Source organism: Sturnira hondurensis, unplaced genomic scaffold (assembly GCF_014824575.4).
Source record: "Sturnira hondurensis isolate 20B ecotype Veracruz unplaced genomic scaffold, ASM1482457v3 Scaffold0006496, whole genome shotgun sequence".
Classification (NCBI taxonomy): Eukaryota; Metazoa; Chordata; class Mammalia; order Chiroptera; family Phyllostomidae; genus Sturnira; species Sturnira hondurensis.
This window is the reverse complement of record NW_028079127.1, coordinates 9,790,834-9,809,272: the sequence shown is the minus strand read 5'-3', so window position 1 is coordinate 9,809,272 and position 18,439 is coordinate 9,790,834. Positions and strand designations below refer to the sequence as shown.

Sequence of the window (18,439 nt, the reverse complement as noted above, 5' to 3'; positions counted from 1 at the left end):
TTATGTAAATAGTTATGTAAAATAAACTAGAGGGAGAAAGGAGGCAAAAGGAAAGTAAATAAAGGTAGGGAAGGTAGATGAAACTGAAGTACAACAATTAAATAAATGGTGTGCTTGCTTTAGTGAGCTCTAGATTGGCTGTAAGTTTTCTAGAAGCCAGAGTACAGAGGGGAACCTGATCAATCATAAGAATTAATAGGATCTGTGGTAAAATAAAACCCAAAGCAAAACCTAGTAGATTAGTTTCTGAAGATTAGACCAGAGTATGAAGTCTTCTGTAGATTCTTTACAGTATGTAATGTAATGAATGCGATTATATGACGTAGTGTATCCTTTTGGTAATGGAAAGGACCCCTTATTTCCTCTTAATATGCTGTTTTTTGCCTGTAGGTAGTTCAGTAGCTCAGTGAATGCAGAGTGCCAATTTGTTGTATTGTTACCTTATTTGACTAAATTAAAGGGTAGAGGGTTCTTTTTTTTTTTTGGTCAGTATGTGTGCATGAATTTTTTCTTTTTTAATATTGTTTTTCTTAGCTGAGCTTTTGAAAGTGGGTTTAAGTTTGACAATAAATGCTGGTTTTTAGAATTCAGCTGTTTTTGTTGCTATATATGTATATATATATATACATACCATGTTTTTACAGTCAACCAAACGGGAGGAGTGACATCCTTTTTTGAATAATGAGAGAAACAGGGACATGTCTGTAAAGGTCGCCCTTCTTTTCTAACAGGTGAACAGAATTGAATCAGTGGAATGAGTTGTTTACCTACCATAGAGAAGGTGGGAGAAAGGAGATAGTCTGAAATAGGTTTGTCCTTATACCCAGTGCCCCTGATGGTTACAATTCACTTTCATTTTTGAACAAATACTTATTAAGCACCTAATTTGTTCCAGTCACTATATTAGGCAATGGGGATACATTAAATAGCCTCTTACTTTGGAACTTACATACTGCAGTTGTTTAGAAGGAACACATTCACAAAAAACCACCTCTTACCGTGTCTAAATAGGCAATGCAGTATGAGTTTCAAGTCCTTGAAGTTGGTGTATTTTTAGTGAATATTTGTAGTCTGAAGACCTCAAGACATGAATCATCACGAGGCAGGGCCACAATGTTTCACCTGCATCTAGCCTAGATTCCGGCACATAGTAGGTATTCGGTGAAGAGCAGTGAACAAAAAGGTAGAGAAAATGGAGAACTAGAGTGAGAGTGATGGGCTCACTAATGATAGCACTCTTGTTTTGGAGTTAAAAAGTCCTATGTTTTAGTACACTTGCATTTCACTCTAGGTTTGTTTTTACTGTTTTAGGATTTGGTTCTGTTGAAAATACCTTGAAACAAATGGGAAATCAGCTGTTATTTTTTTTCTAGGAGTTTGTTTTGGTGGCAGTCTTAGTAAGAATATATTTTGAAGCTTAAATTTGTCCCCTTCCAATTCCTTTTAGATACACTTACAGTCTTATGAAACCCTTGCACTTAAGAAAGATAAAGAATATTTTTGGTATCTTATAGATTTTCCCGGAGACTTTTTCCCTTAGACTAGATCTTGTAACATGGTAGTACCTTTCTGGTATGGGGTATGATATTTTCTTTATTTTTTTCTGGCATTCTTTAGTTTAACAAACATTTGTGTAACTTCTTTTTGCTGAGTGAGTGCTTTGGATATGAGAGTGGTTAAACACAGACTTCTTTCTAGACAAAGTACAGTGATTTGCAATTTTAAAAAGTTACTTTAATATCTGAATTAGTAAAAACATGCCTTTTTGGGAAAGAATTCAAATGTTAAGTTTTTGCTTTGAAGGGACATAGTTGCTGGGACTAAATGAAAAATTGCAACGTACGTAGCCTTTTCATTTTCACTTTTTTTGTGGAAGGAAAGCCTTATGAAATCTGTTAACTGTCTCATTGTGCAATACTATACTTGTATATGTACTTGTTGGTATAAGAGAAGTCATTCACTTAGTCCTCATTATAGCTTTCCATACTGCTAAATTATTCCTGCTGTCCTGTCTGACATTGTCTGGCACACTAATGTCCTTAAGAAGCGATAATAGTTCCGTACCTTGTTCTTCATTGGGAATTGTACCATTTTCAGTAACTCAGTGTCTCTGTATCTTCACTCAGATTTCTGTGGTTTGTTTCCCTTAAAACCACTGATAGTCTACATTTCTGTAGTTCCATAGTGATTACTGATTGACGCATCCTAAATAAAACTCATTGTTTACTTTCTTCTGTGTTCTGTCCTTATCTCGAGTGAATAACCTTATCCACTCAGTCTCGTCCTTGACTCTTCTCCCCTTTACCTCCCACATATGATCAGTCATGAAGTGCTATCATTTTGACTTTTTAAAATAACTTTCTAAGCCATCTGACTTTCATCATCCCCACTGGTGCTACCTTAGTTAAAGCCACATGAGTCAAGTCTTTTCCTCCCTGGTGTTACTGCAGCAGTTTATTCTTTGCTTTGTGCCAGAGTGTTAGAAAAAGACAAGTTTGACGTGGGCGTTCCTCTGATAGAACTAATGGCTTTTTAGTGGCAAAGATTATTTTCTGACTAAGTCCAAACTCTCAAATTTTTGAGCATAGCGTAAAAACCCTTTATGATCTGTACTTTACTCTTCTCTCTCAACACTAGCCTCTGCTTTCTGATCTGGGTTGTAGCCATGCACTGAACTGCTGTGTCTATAGGACATATATCTTCTTTTATCAGATAGTTAAAATAGCCATTCTTCAAGTCTCAGCTTTTGTGTCACTCTGATTAGGTCTTCCTCATGTCTCATCCTGCCCGAGCCCCTTAGGTCTAGGTTAGATACCATTTGTAAGGGCCTGCTGTGGCAGCTTATTCATACCTCTTTTATATGTTGTGATTACCTGTTTTCCTAATATCCAGTTCCTTTGTTAACTGCTATGAAGGCAATCACTGAATCTTATTTTATTTATACCTAGAAGCTTGCTTTATGCCTAGTGTATTATAGGGCATATTGTAGGTCTTCACTATGCATTTATTGAAGAAATAACCAAAATTGACATCTTATTCAGGATCCTGTGCACCCATTCTGCTGTGACCTTTGATTTTCTGATTTATATGACATTCTAGTTTAGTCAGACACTTTTTTTCAGTATGTGTGTTTTTCCATCAACACCTTTTATTATGTGAGAAGCATCAATTGGTTATCTATTTATACTTTAAAGAAAGAGATTGGTTAACAAATAATAAAATATATTTGTATACGTAATTACCATTTTGGGTGGATTTTATTTCTGTGTATGGATCCAGATTTTCTTCTGGTTTAATTTGTTCTGCCTGAAAGACTTTAACATTTTTTTTTTGTACTCTAGGTCTGATGGTGATGAATTTTTTTAGCTTTTGTGTGTCTAAACAAGTCTTTATTTTACTTTCTTTTTTGAAAGATATTTTCTCTGGGTATAGAATTGTAGGTTAACAGTGGTTTTCTTTCTGTATTTTAAAGATGTTGCTCCAAGGCAGTGGGAGGAAACTTTTGGAGGTTTTGGCTATGTTTATGGCTTGATAGTGATGGTTTGCAGTTGCATACTTACCCCTGTACTTTGATATTGTATAGATTGTGTATACAGTGTATATATTCTTCTTTATGGTTCTTGTACTTTGGAATTCATTGACCTGTTTAGATCTTTGGGTTTATAGTCTTTGTCAAATTTGGAAGGATTCTGCAGTTATTCTTTTTAAAGGTTTTTCTGTTTCTCCTCCCCATCATCTCCTTCAGGTAATTCAGTAATATGTACAGGAGACCACTTGAAGTTTTCCTGCAGCTTGATGATGCTCTGTGCGCTTTTCTCAGTCTTCCCCCCTAGACAGGGGGGAAGGTATTCGGTGAAGAGCAGTGAACAAAAAGGTAGAGAAAATGGAGGGGAACTAGAGTGAGAGTGATGGGCTCACTATGTTTTTTATAGTTTTATTGCTATAATTTCAAGTTCATTCTTCTGTGGTGTGTAATCTACGATTTGGTGTCTTTTTCATTTGAGACATTGTTTCATCTCTAGAAGTTTCGTTGAGTCTGTAATATTTTTGATGTCTTCTCTTAATAAGTTTTAACTTTTCTTTAGTGTCTGAAAAATACATGGGGTTCAGTTATAATAATGTCTTAATATTCTCTACTAATTCTACTATTTGTGTCATTTTGGGTCATATTTTATTAGTTGATTTTCTTCCTCATTATCTCATTATGGGTCATGTTTCCTTGACTGTTAGTATGCTTGGGTGCTAGATAACTTGGTATTTCTATAAAATATTCTCAAGTTTTATCCTACAAGGCAGTTATGTGGAAACAATTTGATACTATTGGCCCTTGCTTTTAAACTTGTTAGATGGTATCAGCACAGCATTTATGTGAAACTAATTTTGCCACGGTGCTGAGGCAAGATTATTATGATTGTTCTAGCCAATGCCCTGTAAATTATGAGTTTTCCAACTCTAGTGGTAACAGCTCTTGGTGAACATGAACCTGCGCACTGTTTTTTCTAATAATTTCAGGTGGTTTTCCCCCTCTCCTTGGGTAGTTAACTGATACATATGCACTTTCTGAACACTCGGTGACCTCTGTAGACCTTTTGCGTTCTTTCTCTGAGTGCTTCTCTTTTCTGGTACGTTTTGTGAAATCTGTCTTGGCCCTCCCCAGTTCCTAGCTCTGTGTCCTCAAATTATGGAGATTTTTGTATAAGGTGCCTGGTATATTTTAATACTTTTAAGGTATTTTCTGAGCTGGATTACTTAGAAAACTATACTTTTTCTTAAATGAAAAATATAACAGTCAACAGTTGCTGTATATATGGGAAAGAAAGAGTTGCATAATGTGCTTTAGTTAGGTAAAGTGTTGCATTTGATTCTTTAGGGTTCACTTCATTAAGCTTCCAGAATCTTTGTGTTAAGAGTATCACAGAACCTTAGATTGTGTTGTAATGGCATGCTTTTCTTGGCAGGTGAGCGCCCCTTTTTCTGGGAGAACTGTGAAGTTCTCGGTTATTTTAATGCCCGAGTGTGTTAGACTTAGGTGAAGATACGCTGAAGTGTTGTTTCTGGAAATGTCTTTGATATATTTGTCACTAAAGTTTGAGATTTTAAGAGATTTTTCCCCCCATAACTTTTTTCATACATCCATTTTGTGGCTCCCAATAAAATTATCCTGTTTTATAAATTGATGAATGGAAGTCTGGAAAGGTTACAGTTTATGCTTTTAGAATTTCTCTTTATTTTCACTTTACTCATCAAAATTATTTTTTAATTCCTATAACAATATATAACTTTTAACTTTGAGATATTAAAATAAGAGGAATTCACATAAAGGTTACAGTTGTACTTTCAACCTTTCCCCATCCCATTCTCTCTCCCAGATGTAACTTCTGTTGATAATTTAAAGTGTGTCCTTTCCTGACTTGTTTTATGTATTTTACAGAGATACAGAAAAACTTTTAAAAAATATAAATGTTATCATACTGTATATAATTGACATTTTTCCATATATGTCTGTCCATTTAATCTTTCTCATTTTTTTAAACTTCTGAATAGCGTTCACCATAGAGTGAATCCTAGGATATAGTTGATCATTTCTCTTTGTGGAATTTGGATTCATACCTTCCATTTTTCCTTTCTTCCCTTCCCCCTCTGATGTTATAAATAATTAATGCCTTTGTGAATATTCTTATGCATAGCTTTGTGCATGTATGTAAATCTGTATGTCTTAATGTTTTTCATATGTATACAAACAATAGAACTGTCTCCCACCACACTCCAACTTTTACCTTTTGCTTAATGCTAGTTTGTTGCCTCATAACTATTTCATCGAAGGCCATCTTGAGTTTTTGAGATCAGAACTTCTCTGGTGATCTTGAGTACGAGAAGATTCTTTTCTGGATGTGATATAAGTCCCTATCCAAAATGACTAACAAGCACTGGCTAGTGTGGCTTAGTTGGTTGTGGTGTTGTCCTGTACACTAAGTGCATGGAGATTTAAAACCTGGTCATGGCACATACCTAGTTTACTGGTTCCATCCCTGGTCTGGATACATATGAGAGGCAATTGATTGATGTTTCTTACATCAGTGTTTCTCTCTCAAATCAGCCAACAAATTAAAAAAAAAAAGAAATGGTTAATGTAACACAGGTAGAGGCATTAAAATACTGTGGGAACTTTATAGTGCAGCGTCTAGAGCAGTTTTCTGGTGTCAGCCTGGGTTTCAGTCTCTACACCATTCCTTTCTACCTCTTATTATTTGTGTCATTGGCCTTAGGCAAGTTATTTAACCTCTATGTCAGTTTTTTAAATTATATATTATTGTTTATGCTGTTACAATTGTCCTAACATTTCTCCCTTTGCCCCACTCCACGAAGTACCCCCCACTCCCTCAGGCAAAGCCTGCACCATTGTTCATGTCCATGGGTCCTGCATATATAGTCTTTGCCTATTCTACATCCCCATGAGTATTCTGTAACTACCAATTTGTACTTCTTAATCACATCACCATTTTCCTCCCATCCCCTGACCCACCTCCCCTCTGACAACCATCAGAATGTTCTCTATACAGTATCTATGATTCTTTTTCTGTTCTGCTTGTTTGTTTATTTTTATTTAGAATCAATTGTTGATATGTATTTATTGCCATTTTATTGCTCATATTTTTAATCATCTTAAAGAAGAGTCTTTAACATTTTATATAATACTGATTTGGTGGTGATGAACTCCTTATGCTTTTTCTTTATTTGTCCTTTGATTCTCTATGACACCTTTGCTGGGTAGAGTAATCTTAGTTGTAGGTCCTTGCTTTTCATCACTTTGAATATTTCTTGTGAATCTCTTCTAGCCTGTAAGATTTCTGTTGAAAAATCAGCTGACATTGTTATGGGAGCTCCCTTCTAGGTAACTAACTGCTTTTCTCTTGCTGCTTTTAAGATTCTCTCTTTATCTTTAAACTTTTGCATTTTAATTATGACGTGTGTTGGTGTGGGTCTCTATGCATTCATCTTGTTTGGGACTCTGCACTTCTTGGACTTGTCTCCCATACAGATACTAACCAGGCCCAAACCTGCTTAGCTTTTGAGATCAGATGAGATCTTCTTGGATGTGTATGTGTATTCCCTTTACCAAGTTAGGAAAGTTTTCCATTATTATTTTTGCAACAGGCTTCTGATTTCTTGCTCTCTGTTTCTGCTTCTTCCCTCATGATGCAAATGTTGGAATGCTTTAAGTTATCCTAGAGGCTACTTACACTATCCTCATTAAAAAATTTTTTTTGTCACCTTGCTGTTCTGATTGGTTGTATTTTATTTCCTTGTATTCCAAATTGCAGATTGATTCTTGGCTTCATCCACTGTACTGTTGATTCCCTGCAAGTTGTTCTTTATTTCAACTAGTGCATCATTTGTTTCTGACTGGATCTTTTTTATGCTTTTGAGGTTCTCACTAAGTTCCTAAGCATCCTTATAATCAGTGTTTTGAACTCAGTATGTAATAGATCCTTGTCTTCATTTTGTTTAGTTCTTTTTCTAGAGTTGTGTTCTGTTTTTTCATTTGGGGCATATTTCTTAAGTTTTCTCATTTTTGTCAGCCTCCCTGTGTTTGTTTCTATGTATTAGGTAGAGTTACTTTGTCAACTGGCCTTGATGCAGTGGTCTAATGTAGTAGGTGTTCTGTGGGGTCCAGTGGCACAAGCCTTCTCTGTTACTCAAGCTGGGTACTCAGGGTGTATCCACTGTGTGGGCTGTGTACACCTTTTTGTGGTTGTTGAGCCTTGTTTCCTGTTGGCCGATCCAGGGTCAGCCACTGCCTGTGTTCTGTCCATTGTCACTGCATAATCTACAAAGCGATTATGTAGCAGCCAGTGGCTGCTACTTTGGGGGACTTGTGCCCAAATGAGGCCAAGCTGTTAACCAAGGCCAGCTGCTGCTGGTGCTGGGCCTGGGGCATCTTAGTGAGAGGTATGGGCTTGCAGAAGCCAGATACTGCTTGTTTGAGAGAATTTAGGAAAATAAGAGACATGGGCCAAAAACAGCCATTCATATTGAAAAGCCACTGGAAACAGCACGGGTGGGCCCTAAAATTGGGTGGGACAGGACCTCAGGGAATCACCAGGGTGGGGTAAACAGTGTGAGCCAGGTTGATGGAATCTCAGTATGGTGCCCACGTGCTGCACTGTGGCTCTCTGCCAGGAATGCTCAGAAAAGGAACGATGGCTTTTTCCAACACTTCTATCTAGAAGAAAGCTGTGCCTTATCTCTTGCTTTGGTGCCATTCAATTCTGTGCCTCCCCATATGTCTGTTGCCTTTCAAACTGCTACTCCTACACTGCAGCTCAGAGGGAGTGAGTAACAGTAAGTTGGGCTCAGGCCCTTGAAGAGGAACTGTCTGGGACTCTAGAAGTTTCAGTCTTCCACAGCCTTAATCTGCTCTTTTTTTTTTACAGCCAGAAGTTGTGGATACTTTTCTTCCTGGCACTGGAACCCTGGGCTGGAGGGACTGGTGTGTGGCTGGGACTCTTAACATCTGACAAATCCCTCCTGATTTTTATCTGCCACATGTAGTTATGGGACCAGTCTGTTTTATATTCATCCTACCAGTCTCCATGTGGTTTCTTCTTTAATTCCATAGTTGTAGAACTATCATTCATCTTGATTTCTGATGGCTCTGAGGGCTGATGTGGCCCTTGGTGAAAATGAGTTTGACACCCCTGTTCTTTTTTTTAAAATTTTTAAAATTTAATTATTGTTTAAGTACAGTTTTCCGTCCCCTACTCCCATCCCAGCCCACTCCCTCATGCTCCCCACCTCCCTCCCATTTCCATACCCCTTAGTTGTTTTCCATGTGTCCTTTATACTAGTTTCTCTCAATCCTTCCCCTTTTCCCCTGAAATTCTCTCCCCTCTGGTCACTGTCCCCCTGTTCTGAATTTCAGTGTCTTTGGTTATATTTTGCTTGCTTGTTTGTTTGGTTGTTTAGGTTCCTGTTAAAAGCGAGATCATATGGTATTTGTCTTTCACCACCTGGCTGATTTTACTCAGCATAATGCTTTCCAGTTCCATCCATGATGTTGCAAAGGGTAGGAGCTCCTTCTTTCTTTCTGCTGCATAGAATTCCATTGTGTAAATGTACCGTAGTTTTTTGATCCATTCATTTACTGATAGGCATTTAGGTTGCTTCCAACTCTTGGCTATTGTAAATTGTGCTGCTATGAACATCAGGGTGCAGAGGTTCCTTTGGATTGGTGTTTTGGGTTCTTAGGATATACTCCTAACAGTGGAATTGCTGGGTCAAAAGGCAGGTCCATTTTTAGTTTTCTTAGAAAATGCCATACTGTTTTCCATAGTGGTTGTACAAGTCTGCAATCCCACCAACAGTGAACTAGGATCCCCTTTCCCCCACAACCTCTCCAACATTTGTAGTTTGTTGCTTTGTTTATGAGGGCCATTCTGACCGGTGTAAAGTGGTATCTCATTGTGATTTTAATTTGCATCTCTCTGATAGCTAGCGATATCGAGCATCTTTTCATGCATCTCTGGATCCTCTGTATGTCCTCCTTGGAGAAGTGTCTGTTCAAGTCCTTTGCCCATTTTTTAATTGGGTTGCTTGTCTTCTTTGAGTGGAGTCATGTAAGTTCTTTGTATATTTTGGAAATTAAACCTTTGTCTGAGGTATCATTGGCAAATATATTTTCCCAAATAGTTGGTTCTCTTTTTATCTTAATACTGTTTTCTTTAGCCATGCAGAAGCTTTTTATTTTGATGAGATCCCATTTGTTTATTCTTTCCTTTATATCCGCTGCTCTAGGGGACATATCAGTAAAAATGTTGCTGCGTGAAATATCTGAGATTTTCCTGCCAATGTTCCAAGTCCATGTTCCAAGTCCATGTTCTCCTCTAGGACTTTACTGGTTTCACGGCTTATATTTAAGTCTTTTATCTACTTTGAATTTATTTTGGTGTATGGTGTAAGTCGGTGCTCAAGTTTCATTGTTTTGCACATAGCCGTCCAGTTCTCCCAGCACCATTTGTTGAAGAGGCTATTTTTACTCCATTTTATGTTACTGCCCCCTTTGTTGAATATTAATTGACTGTAGAGACTTGGGTTTATTTCTGGGCTCTCTGTTCTGTTCCATTGGTCCCTGTGTCTTTTTATGCCAGTACCAGGCTGTTTTGATTACAGTGGCCTTGTAATACAGTTTGGTATCAGGTATTGTGTTCCCTCCTACTTTGCTCTTCTTTCTCAAAATTGCAGCTGCTCTTCAGGGTCGTTTATCGTTCCATGTAAATTTTTTTTTTTATAGATTTGGGAGGGTTTATTACACTTCTCCAATTTTTTTTTTAAGATTTTATTTATTTATTTATCTTTAGATGGGAAGGAGAGAGGGAGAGAAACATCAATGTATGGTTGCCTTTTGTGCATCCCCTGCTGGGAGTTGGCCTGCAGGGAACCGGCCTGCAACCCAGGCATGTGCCCTGGCTGGGAATCGAACCTCGATCCTCTGGTTCGCAGGCCCGCGCTCAATCCACTGAGCTACACCAGCCAGGGCTCTCCATATAAATTTTTGAAGTGTTTGCTCTATGTCTGTGAAATATGCCATTGGTACTTTAATAGATATTTATTTCATTGAATCTGTAAATTGCTTTGGGTAGTATGGACATTTTGATGTTAATTCTGCCAATCCATGAACATGGTATATGTTTCCATTTGTTTGTGTCTTCCTTGATTTCTTTCTTCAGTGTTGTGTAGTTTTCAGCATACAGGTCTTTTACCTCCTTGGTTAGGTTTATTCCCAGATATTTTATTTTTGCTTTTGCTATATCGGATGGGATTTTTTCCTTGATTTCTGCTTCTGCTGATTCATTGTTGGTATACAAAAACACCTTTGATTTCTGGATATTGACTTTATATCCCATTGTTTTGCCAAATTCATTTATTAGGTCGAGCAGTTTTGGGGTAGAGTCTATAGGATTTTCCGTGTATACTATCATGTCATCTGCAAACAGTGACAGTTTTGTTTCCTTCTTTCCAATTTAGATGCCTTTTATTTCCTTTTCTTTTCTGATCACTGTGGCTAAAACTTCCAATACTATATTAAATAGAAGTGGTGAAAGTGGACAGCCTTGTCTTGTTCCTGATCTTAGTAGAGAAGATTTTAGGTTTTGCCCATTGAGTCTGGTGTTGTCTGTCGGTCTCATATATGGCCTTTATTATATTGAGGAATGCTCCCTCTATTCACACTTCGCTGAGTGTTTTTATCACAAATGGGTGTTGTACCTTATCAAAAGCTTTTTCCGCATTTCTTAATATGATCATGTGATTTTTGTCTTTGCTTTTGTTTATGTGATGTATTACATTTATTGATTTGCAAATATTGAACCATCCTTGCATCCCTGGGATGAATCCCGCTTGGTCATGGTGTATGATCTTTTTAATGTATTGTTGGATGCAGTTTGCCAATATTTTGTTGAGGATTTTAGCATCTATGTTCATCAGCGATATTGGCCTGAAGTTTTCTTTCTTTGTTGTGTCTTTATATGGTTTTGGGATTAGGATTATGCTGGCTTCATAAAAAGAGTTTGGGAGTTTTCCATCATTTTGGATTTTTTGTAATAGTCTGTGAAGGATAGGGGTTAGCTCTTCCTTAAATGCTTTGTAGAATTCTGTGAAACCATCTGGTCCAGGGCTTTGTGTGACGGGAGTTTTTGATCACTCCTTTGATTTCATTTGCTGTTATTGGTCTGTTCAGGCTTTCTACTTCTTCTTCATTGAGTTTTGGAAGATTATATTTTTCTAGAAATTTGTCCATTTCACCTAGGTTTTCAAATTTCTTGGCATGCAGTTCTTCATAGTAATTTCTTACAATCCCTTCTATTTCTGTGGTATCAGTTGTAATCTTTCCTCTTTCATTTCTGATTGTGTTTGTTTGGGTCCTCTCTCTTCTTTTCTTAATGAGCCTACTTAAAGGCTTGTCTGTTTTGTTTGTGTTTTCAAAAAACCAACTCCTGGATTCATTGATTTTTAGAATTGTGCTTTTAGTCTCTATGTCATTTAATTCTGCTCTGATCTTGGTTATTTCCTTCCTTATACTTGCTCTGGGCTGTCTTTGTTGTTGTTCCTCAAGTACTTGCAGGTGTAGGGCTAGGTTGTTTGTTTGAAATGTTTCTGTCTTCTTTAGGTAAGCCTACATTGTTATGAACTTCCCTCTCAGGACTGTCTTTGCTGTGTCCCATAAGTTTTGGGTTGTTGTGAGTTCATTTTCATTTGTTTCCAGAAACCTTTTGATTTCTTACCTAATTTCGTTCTTGACCCATTCATTGTTTAATAGTGTGCCATTCAATCTCCATGATGTTGAGTGTTTGGGGATTTTTCCCTTTGGGCTTGGTTTCCAGTTTCAGTCCCTTGTGGTCGGAGAAAATGCTTGGTTTCAATTTTCTTCAATTTGTTGAGGCTCGTTTTGTGTCCTATCATGTGGGCTGTCTTTGAAAATGTTCAATGTGCATTTGAAAAGAATGTGTACTTAGCTTCTGTGGGATGAAGGGCTCTATATATATCAATTAAGTCTATTTCATCTAGGGCCTTGTTTAATGCCACAATATCTTTGTTGATATTTTGTTTGGAAGATCTGTCCATTTTTGACAGTGGGGTATTAAAATCCCCTACTATAATTGTGTTGCTGTCAATATCTTTCTTGACGTCCTCTAAGATTTTCTGTATATATTTGGATGCTCCTATGTTGGGTGCGTATATATTTATGATGATAATGTCTTCTTGGTGGATTCTTCCCTTGAGTATTATGAAGTGACCTTCTGGGTCTCTCTTTATGGCCCTTTTTTTGAAGTCTGTTTTGACTCATATGAGTAATGCTACCCTGGCTTTTTTTTCTTGTCTATTTGCTTGGAAAATTTGTTTCCAGCCTTTCACTTTGAGTCTGTGATGGTCTTTTGTCCTGAGGTGGGTCTCTTGTAGGCAGCATATGTGTGGGTCATTCTTTCTTATCCATTCAGCTATTCTATGTCTTTTGATTGGAGCATTTAATCCATTTACGTTTAAGGTTATTATTGATAGGTACTTATTCATTGCCATTTTTATACTTGTGTTCCTCTCTGTCTCTCTCTTTTCCTTAGAGTAGTCCTTTTAGCATCTCTTGCAGAGCTGGTTTGGTGGGGGCGTATTGTTTTAGACTTCTTTTTTCTTGGAAACTCTTTATTTGGCTTTCTATCTTGATTGAGAGCTTTGCTGGGTAAAGTAGCCGTGGTTGCAGGCCTCTGGTTCTCATTACTTGGAAAATTTTTTGCCATTCTCTTGCTTGGAGCGTTTCCATTGAGAAGTCAGTGACTAACCTTATTGGGCCTCCCTTGTATGTTACTTCCCTTTTCTCCCTTGCTGCCTGTAAGATTCTCTCTTTATCTTGGAATTTTGCCATTTTAATGATGATGTTAACACCCCTGTTCTATTGTGTAGTTGTAATTTTGATGTGGTTGTGTGAGGAAGCAAGCTGTGTTTACTTTCACTGCCATCTTGACTGGAAGTCCAGTGTTTTTCATTTACATGTATGGGCTCTTACCCTAATGATGTAGTAGGAAACAGTTATAGAATTTATGTCCCTGGTTTATTGTAACGATTAAGCTGTGATTTATGGAGGCCCTAGTGTATAAATGTTCCATGTCTGTTAGGTAGAAACAGGAGAGAGTACAGCCCATTTATATTCTTCAGCGAGTTGGAGATGGTGATGGACTCTGATGGTGCTTGTCTTGCATTGTGGTTGGATCCTCATGCTATTCTGAATAGGGATGTGATTATATTAATAAAAAGTCTCTATAAATATTAAGTACACTGTATCCCAAACTTACTATGTCAAAAGTACTTAGGTCTAGAAGTGACTATTTTATTTCTCTTTTACTTATTTTCATAATGCAAAAAAATTTAATGGTTCAAAGGGATTCTAGGAATATAATGTTAATTTATAACATTATTCTAGAGAACATCAGTTTTCAGCCTTTTCCATCTCATGGCACATATAAACTAATAGCTAAAATTTGTAAGATGCACCAAAAAATAGTACACTTTCTGATCTGACCAAAAAATAGACATAGTTTTGATTCATTCACACCAGATGGCTATTGTTGTGTTGGCTGTTGTCATTTATATTTTAAATTTGATAATATAAGAGAAAAGTGGTCAGTGCCCTTGACTCAGGTATTGCATGTTTAAACAATTTTTATGGACCACTAGTTGAAAATTGTTGCTATAGAAGATAAGGCTTTACTTTGGGACCGTGTTTTAATCATATTTGTATACCTGTGGCCTTTTACTTGCTTTTACATATAGAGCACTCAATATTTGTGATCTTGAACTAGTTAATCTAATCTCAACATTACTATTTGAAATTCTCATATTATTCCTTGAATTTACATGCCACTGTGCCACAAAAAAACACATCAGAATGATCTTACAGTAAAAAATGTGCTATTATCAACCCGACTGCTGTGGCTCAGTTGGTTGGGCACTGTTCTGCAAAGTGAAAGGTCACTTTTTCGATTTCCAGTCAGGGCACATGCCTGCCTTTTGTGTTTGGTCCTCAGTCAGGGTGCATATGAGAGATAGTTGATCAGTGTTTCTCTTTCTTACATCAGTGTTTCTCTCTCTTTCTCCCTTCCCTTCTCTCTAAAAATAAATAAATTAAAATCTTTTTAAAAGTGCTATGATGGGAATAGTTAGAAAGTATTTCCTGATTGTATTTCATCTGCTGTTATTCTTGAATATTTTCAAATGTGTTTTCCATTTGAGTTCAGTATTTTGCTTAATGTTTATTAAAAATATATTTAAGTAAAATTTGCTTATTAAGACACAGCCATTAGCCTTATATCTTTGTGTATGGAGTAGGTTAAAATTATGATAATCACAAAACCAAAACTGGAAAGAAAACATCCAGTTTATCTTTGTTTGACGTGGTCTTAAGTCTGAGTGCTATTTTTATAGTAATATATAGATACATGAAATAATCAGCATCTTGGTTCGGGCATTATAGGGAAATATCTCTTAATATTTTTTAATTGATGTTGAAATAGTATTGAATAAAAATGGTGGGATTCATCTTATTTTTACTCTTCCAGATTATATATGAACAGGAGGGGGTCTATATTCACTCCTCTTGTGGAAAGACCAGTGATCAAGACAGCTTGATTTCAGGAATATTACGTGTTTTAGAAAAGGTATGTTTCCAGTAAATGATTTCATTTCATAATTGTTCATAGTAGTGTCTCATCTTTGGGGCATTGCCAGCAAGTTTGAATTTCATGTGTAAGATAAAATTATGTAATTTAACAGTGGTTATAAATTTAACATAAATGATGTTAGAAATATACTTTCAGATAAGTCAGTAAAATAGCAAGGAATACTTATTATATAAAAGTTGCAATAATTTTTTATGATAAAATGTAAGCAGAATTTTAAAATTTACGTAACATTTGTTCAATTATAGTTTGCATATTTAAAATGCTAATATTTAAGAGGTTAAAATTTTATTTTTTGTACAGTGAATTAAAAATAGGTGACTAAGAATTTAAGATACTGCTGAATAGTAAATATAGTTCATAATTTTTTTCTCTAGGATGCTGAAGTGATAGTGGATTGGAAACCGTTGGATGATGCGTTAGATTCTTCTAGTATTCTCTGTGCTGGAAAGGTATTTAAGAGAAAAAAATATGTGATTGAAGTTACTGTAACTGAACAAAAAATGGAGATTCAGGTGCCTGTCACCACAAAATCCACACTTGCAAGGCAGATGTTGGTGTGAAAAGAAAGAGGTTTTATTCAGGTGCTACACGATCTTGGAGGTTGTTGGACTCCTCTCTTAAAGCCTCAGCAAGACCAATACAAAAGTCAGTGTCCAGAGTTCCTGACTCAATTTAAAGTACAGTCCTTTGGAGCCCATAGGCGGCTGTTAAGTGGTTGTAGTCCCTGTATAGTTAGCTTAGGTTGTTTCTGGCTATTGCCCATTTCAGGCAGCTTCTTGCATGAGGAGCCTGTTCGGTCTTGGTCTCAGCTGTTAGTGCTGCCTGGTTTTATGCTCTTGGGTGAGAGGACGTGTGAATGAACTGGTCTGTGCATTACCAGGGAGACAAGAACAAGAGAGAGACTCCCTCCTGTATTCCATGGGCTACATGGCCCATGGAGAGAAAGGCCAGTGTACTGTGTGCATAAACCAGAGAGAACCTCTTTATTCTCTAGAATTATATTAGCTTGGGTGTGGGACAGACCAAATGCTTTCTCAAAATGACCAGTGAGCGTACCAAGCTTTGCTGTGCATTGGGTGGGTCCACCTCCTAACCAATCCTTTCTCTCCCCAGTATAGACTTACAGGCCTCTTTGGTCCAGTACCCACCCCCACCCCCACCCCCCCACCCCCCCCCCGCCACACTCACACACCATTTTGACTTCTATGGTACATATTCCTGCCTTTCCCTCCATTGTGGTACCAGCAGGGAGGGGAGGGCTTTTTCCTATTATCTCACTTGCTTTTCATGCTCAGACCCTCTCCAAGATTATTTTAGCTTTCCAAGCACTCAGTGTAAGAACCTCTGCGTGCTACTGTCTGGACAATGGGTGAGACTCCCTGACACTCCTGAAAGACTGTCTACTGGTAACCTTATGTCATTGAAAAAAAAAACAGCTTTATTGGGGTATAATTCACATACCATAAAACTCTTTTAAGGTTTATAATTCCGTGGTAGTAGTGTATTAACAGTTTTGTGCAACTATCACCAATACCTAATTTTAGCGCATTTTCATCATCCCTGAAAAATAAACTACCTTTTATTGGTTACTCTCCAATCCATTCTTCTCCAAGCCCCTGGCAACCACACTGTGGACATTTCATCTATATGGAATCATACAAACTGTGGTATTGTGACTGGCTTCTTTCACTTAGCATAATGTTTCAAGGTTCATCCATGTTATAGCATCTATTGATATTTTGTTATTTTTTTCCTTCTGAATAATGTAGCGTTTATTTTATTTATCATTTGATAATAGACATTTGGGTTGTGTTTACTTTTAGGCTAATAAAATAATGCTGCTATGGACAGTCATGTACAATTTTTGTGTGGAAATGTGTTTTCTCTTGAAAACCTGGGAGTAGAATCATTGGGTTTTATGATTATTTGTGTTACAAAATTTGTATCATGTTTTAACTTCTCACTATGGGAGGTTGATTTAGCTTTATCTTCTCTTTAATTCACTTTCATCTTAAAATTCTGATTCTGCTGTCCACATTTCTTTCTCTTTTTTTTGGTTATTTTATTTATTTTTTTAAAAATATATTTTATTGATTATGCCATTACAGTTGTCCTATTTCCCCCCTTCATTCCCCTCCACCCTGCGCACCCCCTCCCCCACCATTTCCCTCCTTTACTTTATGTCCACGTGTCTCAAGTTCTTTAGATTCTATATTTCCCCTACTATTCTTGCCCTCCCCCTATCTATTTTCTACCTACTGTCTATGCTATTTTCTGTACCTTCTCCCCCCTTCTCCTCCTCCCACTCCCCTGTTGCTAACCCTCCATGTGATCTCCATTTCTATGGTTCTGCTTCTGATCTAGCTGTCCTCTTAGTTTGCTTTTGTTTTAGATGTGGCTGTTAATAACTGTGAGTTTGCTGTCCTTTCACTGTTCCTATTTTTTATCTTCTTTTTCTTAGATAAGTCCCTTTAATATTTCATATAATAAGGGCTTAGTGATGATGAACTCCTTGAACTTGACCTTATCTGAGAAGCACTTTATCTGCCCTTTCATTCTAAATGAAAGCTTTGCTGGATAGAACAATCTTGGATGTAGGTCTTTGGATTTCATGACTTGGAATACTTCTTTCCAGCTCCTTCTTGCCTGTAAGGTCTCTTTTGAGAAATCAGCTGACAGTCTAATGGGCACTCCTTTGTAGGTGACTGTCCCCTTATCTCTTGCTGCTTCTAGAATTCTCTCCTTCATTTTAATCTTGGCTAATGATGATGTGCCTTGGTGTGTTCCTTCTTGGGTCCAACTTCTTTGGGACTCTCTGAGGTTCCTGGATTTCCTGGAAGTCTCTTTCCTTTGCCAGATTGGGGAAGTTCTCCTTTATTATTTGTTCAAATAAGTTTTCCACTTGTGGCTGTTCTCTTTCACCTTCTGGTACCCCTATAATTCGGATGTTGGAACGTTTAAAGATGTCCTGAAGGTTCCTAAGCTCCTCATTTTTTTGAATTCTTGTTTCTCCCTTCTTTTCTGTTTGGTCATTTCTTTCTTCCTGTGGCCCACTCCCTTGATTTGAGTCCCAGTTTCCTTTCCAGTAGTCCAGGGAACTATTTGTTCCCTGTGCATTTCCCTTCATTTCACTTAGTGTAGCCTTCATTTTTTCATCTAATTTGTGACCAAAATCAACCAGTTCTGTGAGCATGCTGGTCACCAGTTCTTTG

At 37.2% G+C, this 18,439-nt stretch overlaps 1 protein-coding gene across 3 annotated transcripts in view; it reads left to right on the top strand.

Moving 5' to 3' along the window:
- Positions 1-18,439, top strand: part of TBC1D15 (TBC1 domain family member 15) — an 80,621-nt gene that overhangs the window by 8,850 nt on the left and 53,332 nt on the right. For all 3 annotated transcript variants that reach the window (XM_037049435.1, XM_037049437.1, XM_037049434.1), the window contains exons 2-3: positions 15,105-15,203; positions 15,602-15,676. In XM_037049435.1, coding sequence (XP_036905330.1) covers positions 15,105-15,203; positions 15,602-15,676 — 174 coding nt within the window. The remainder of the gene's footprint in view (positions 1-15,104; positions 15,204-15,601; positions 15,677-18,439) is intronic.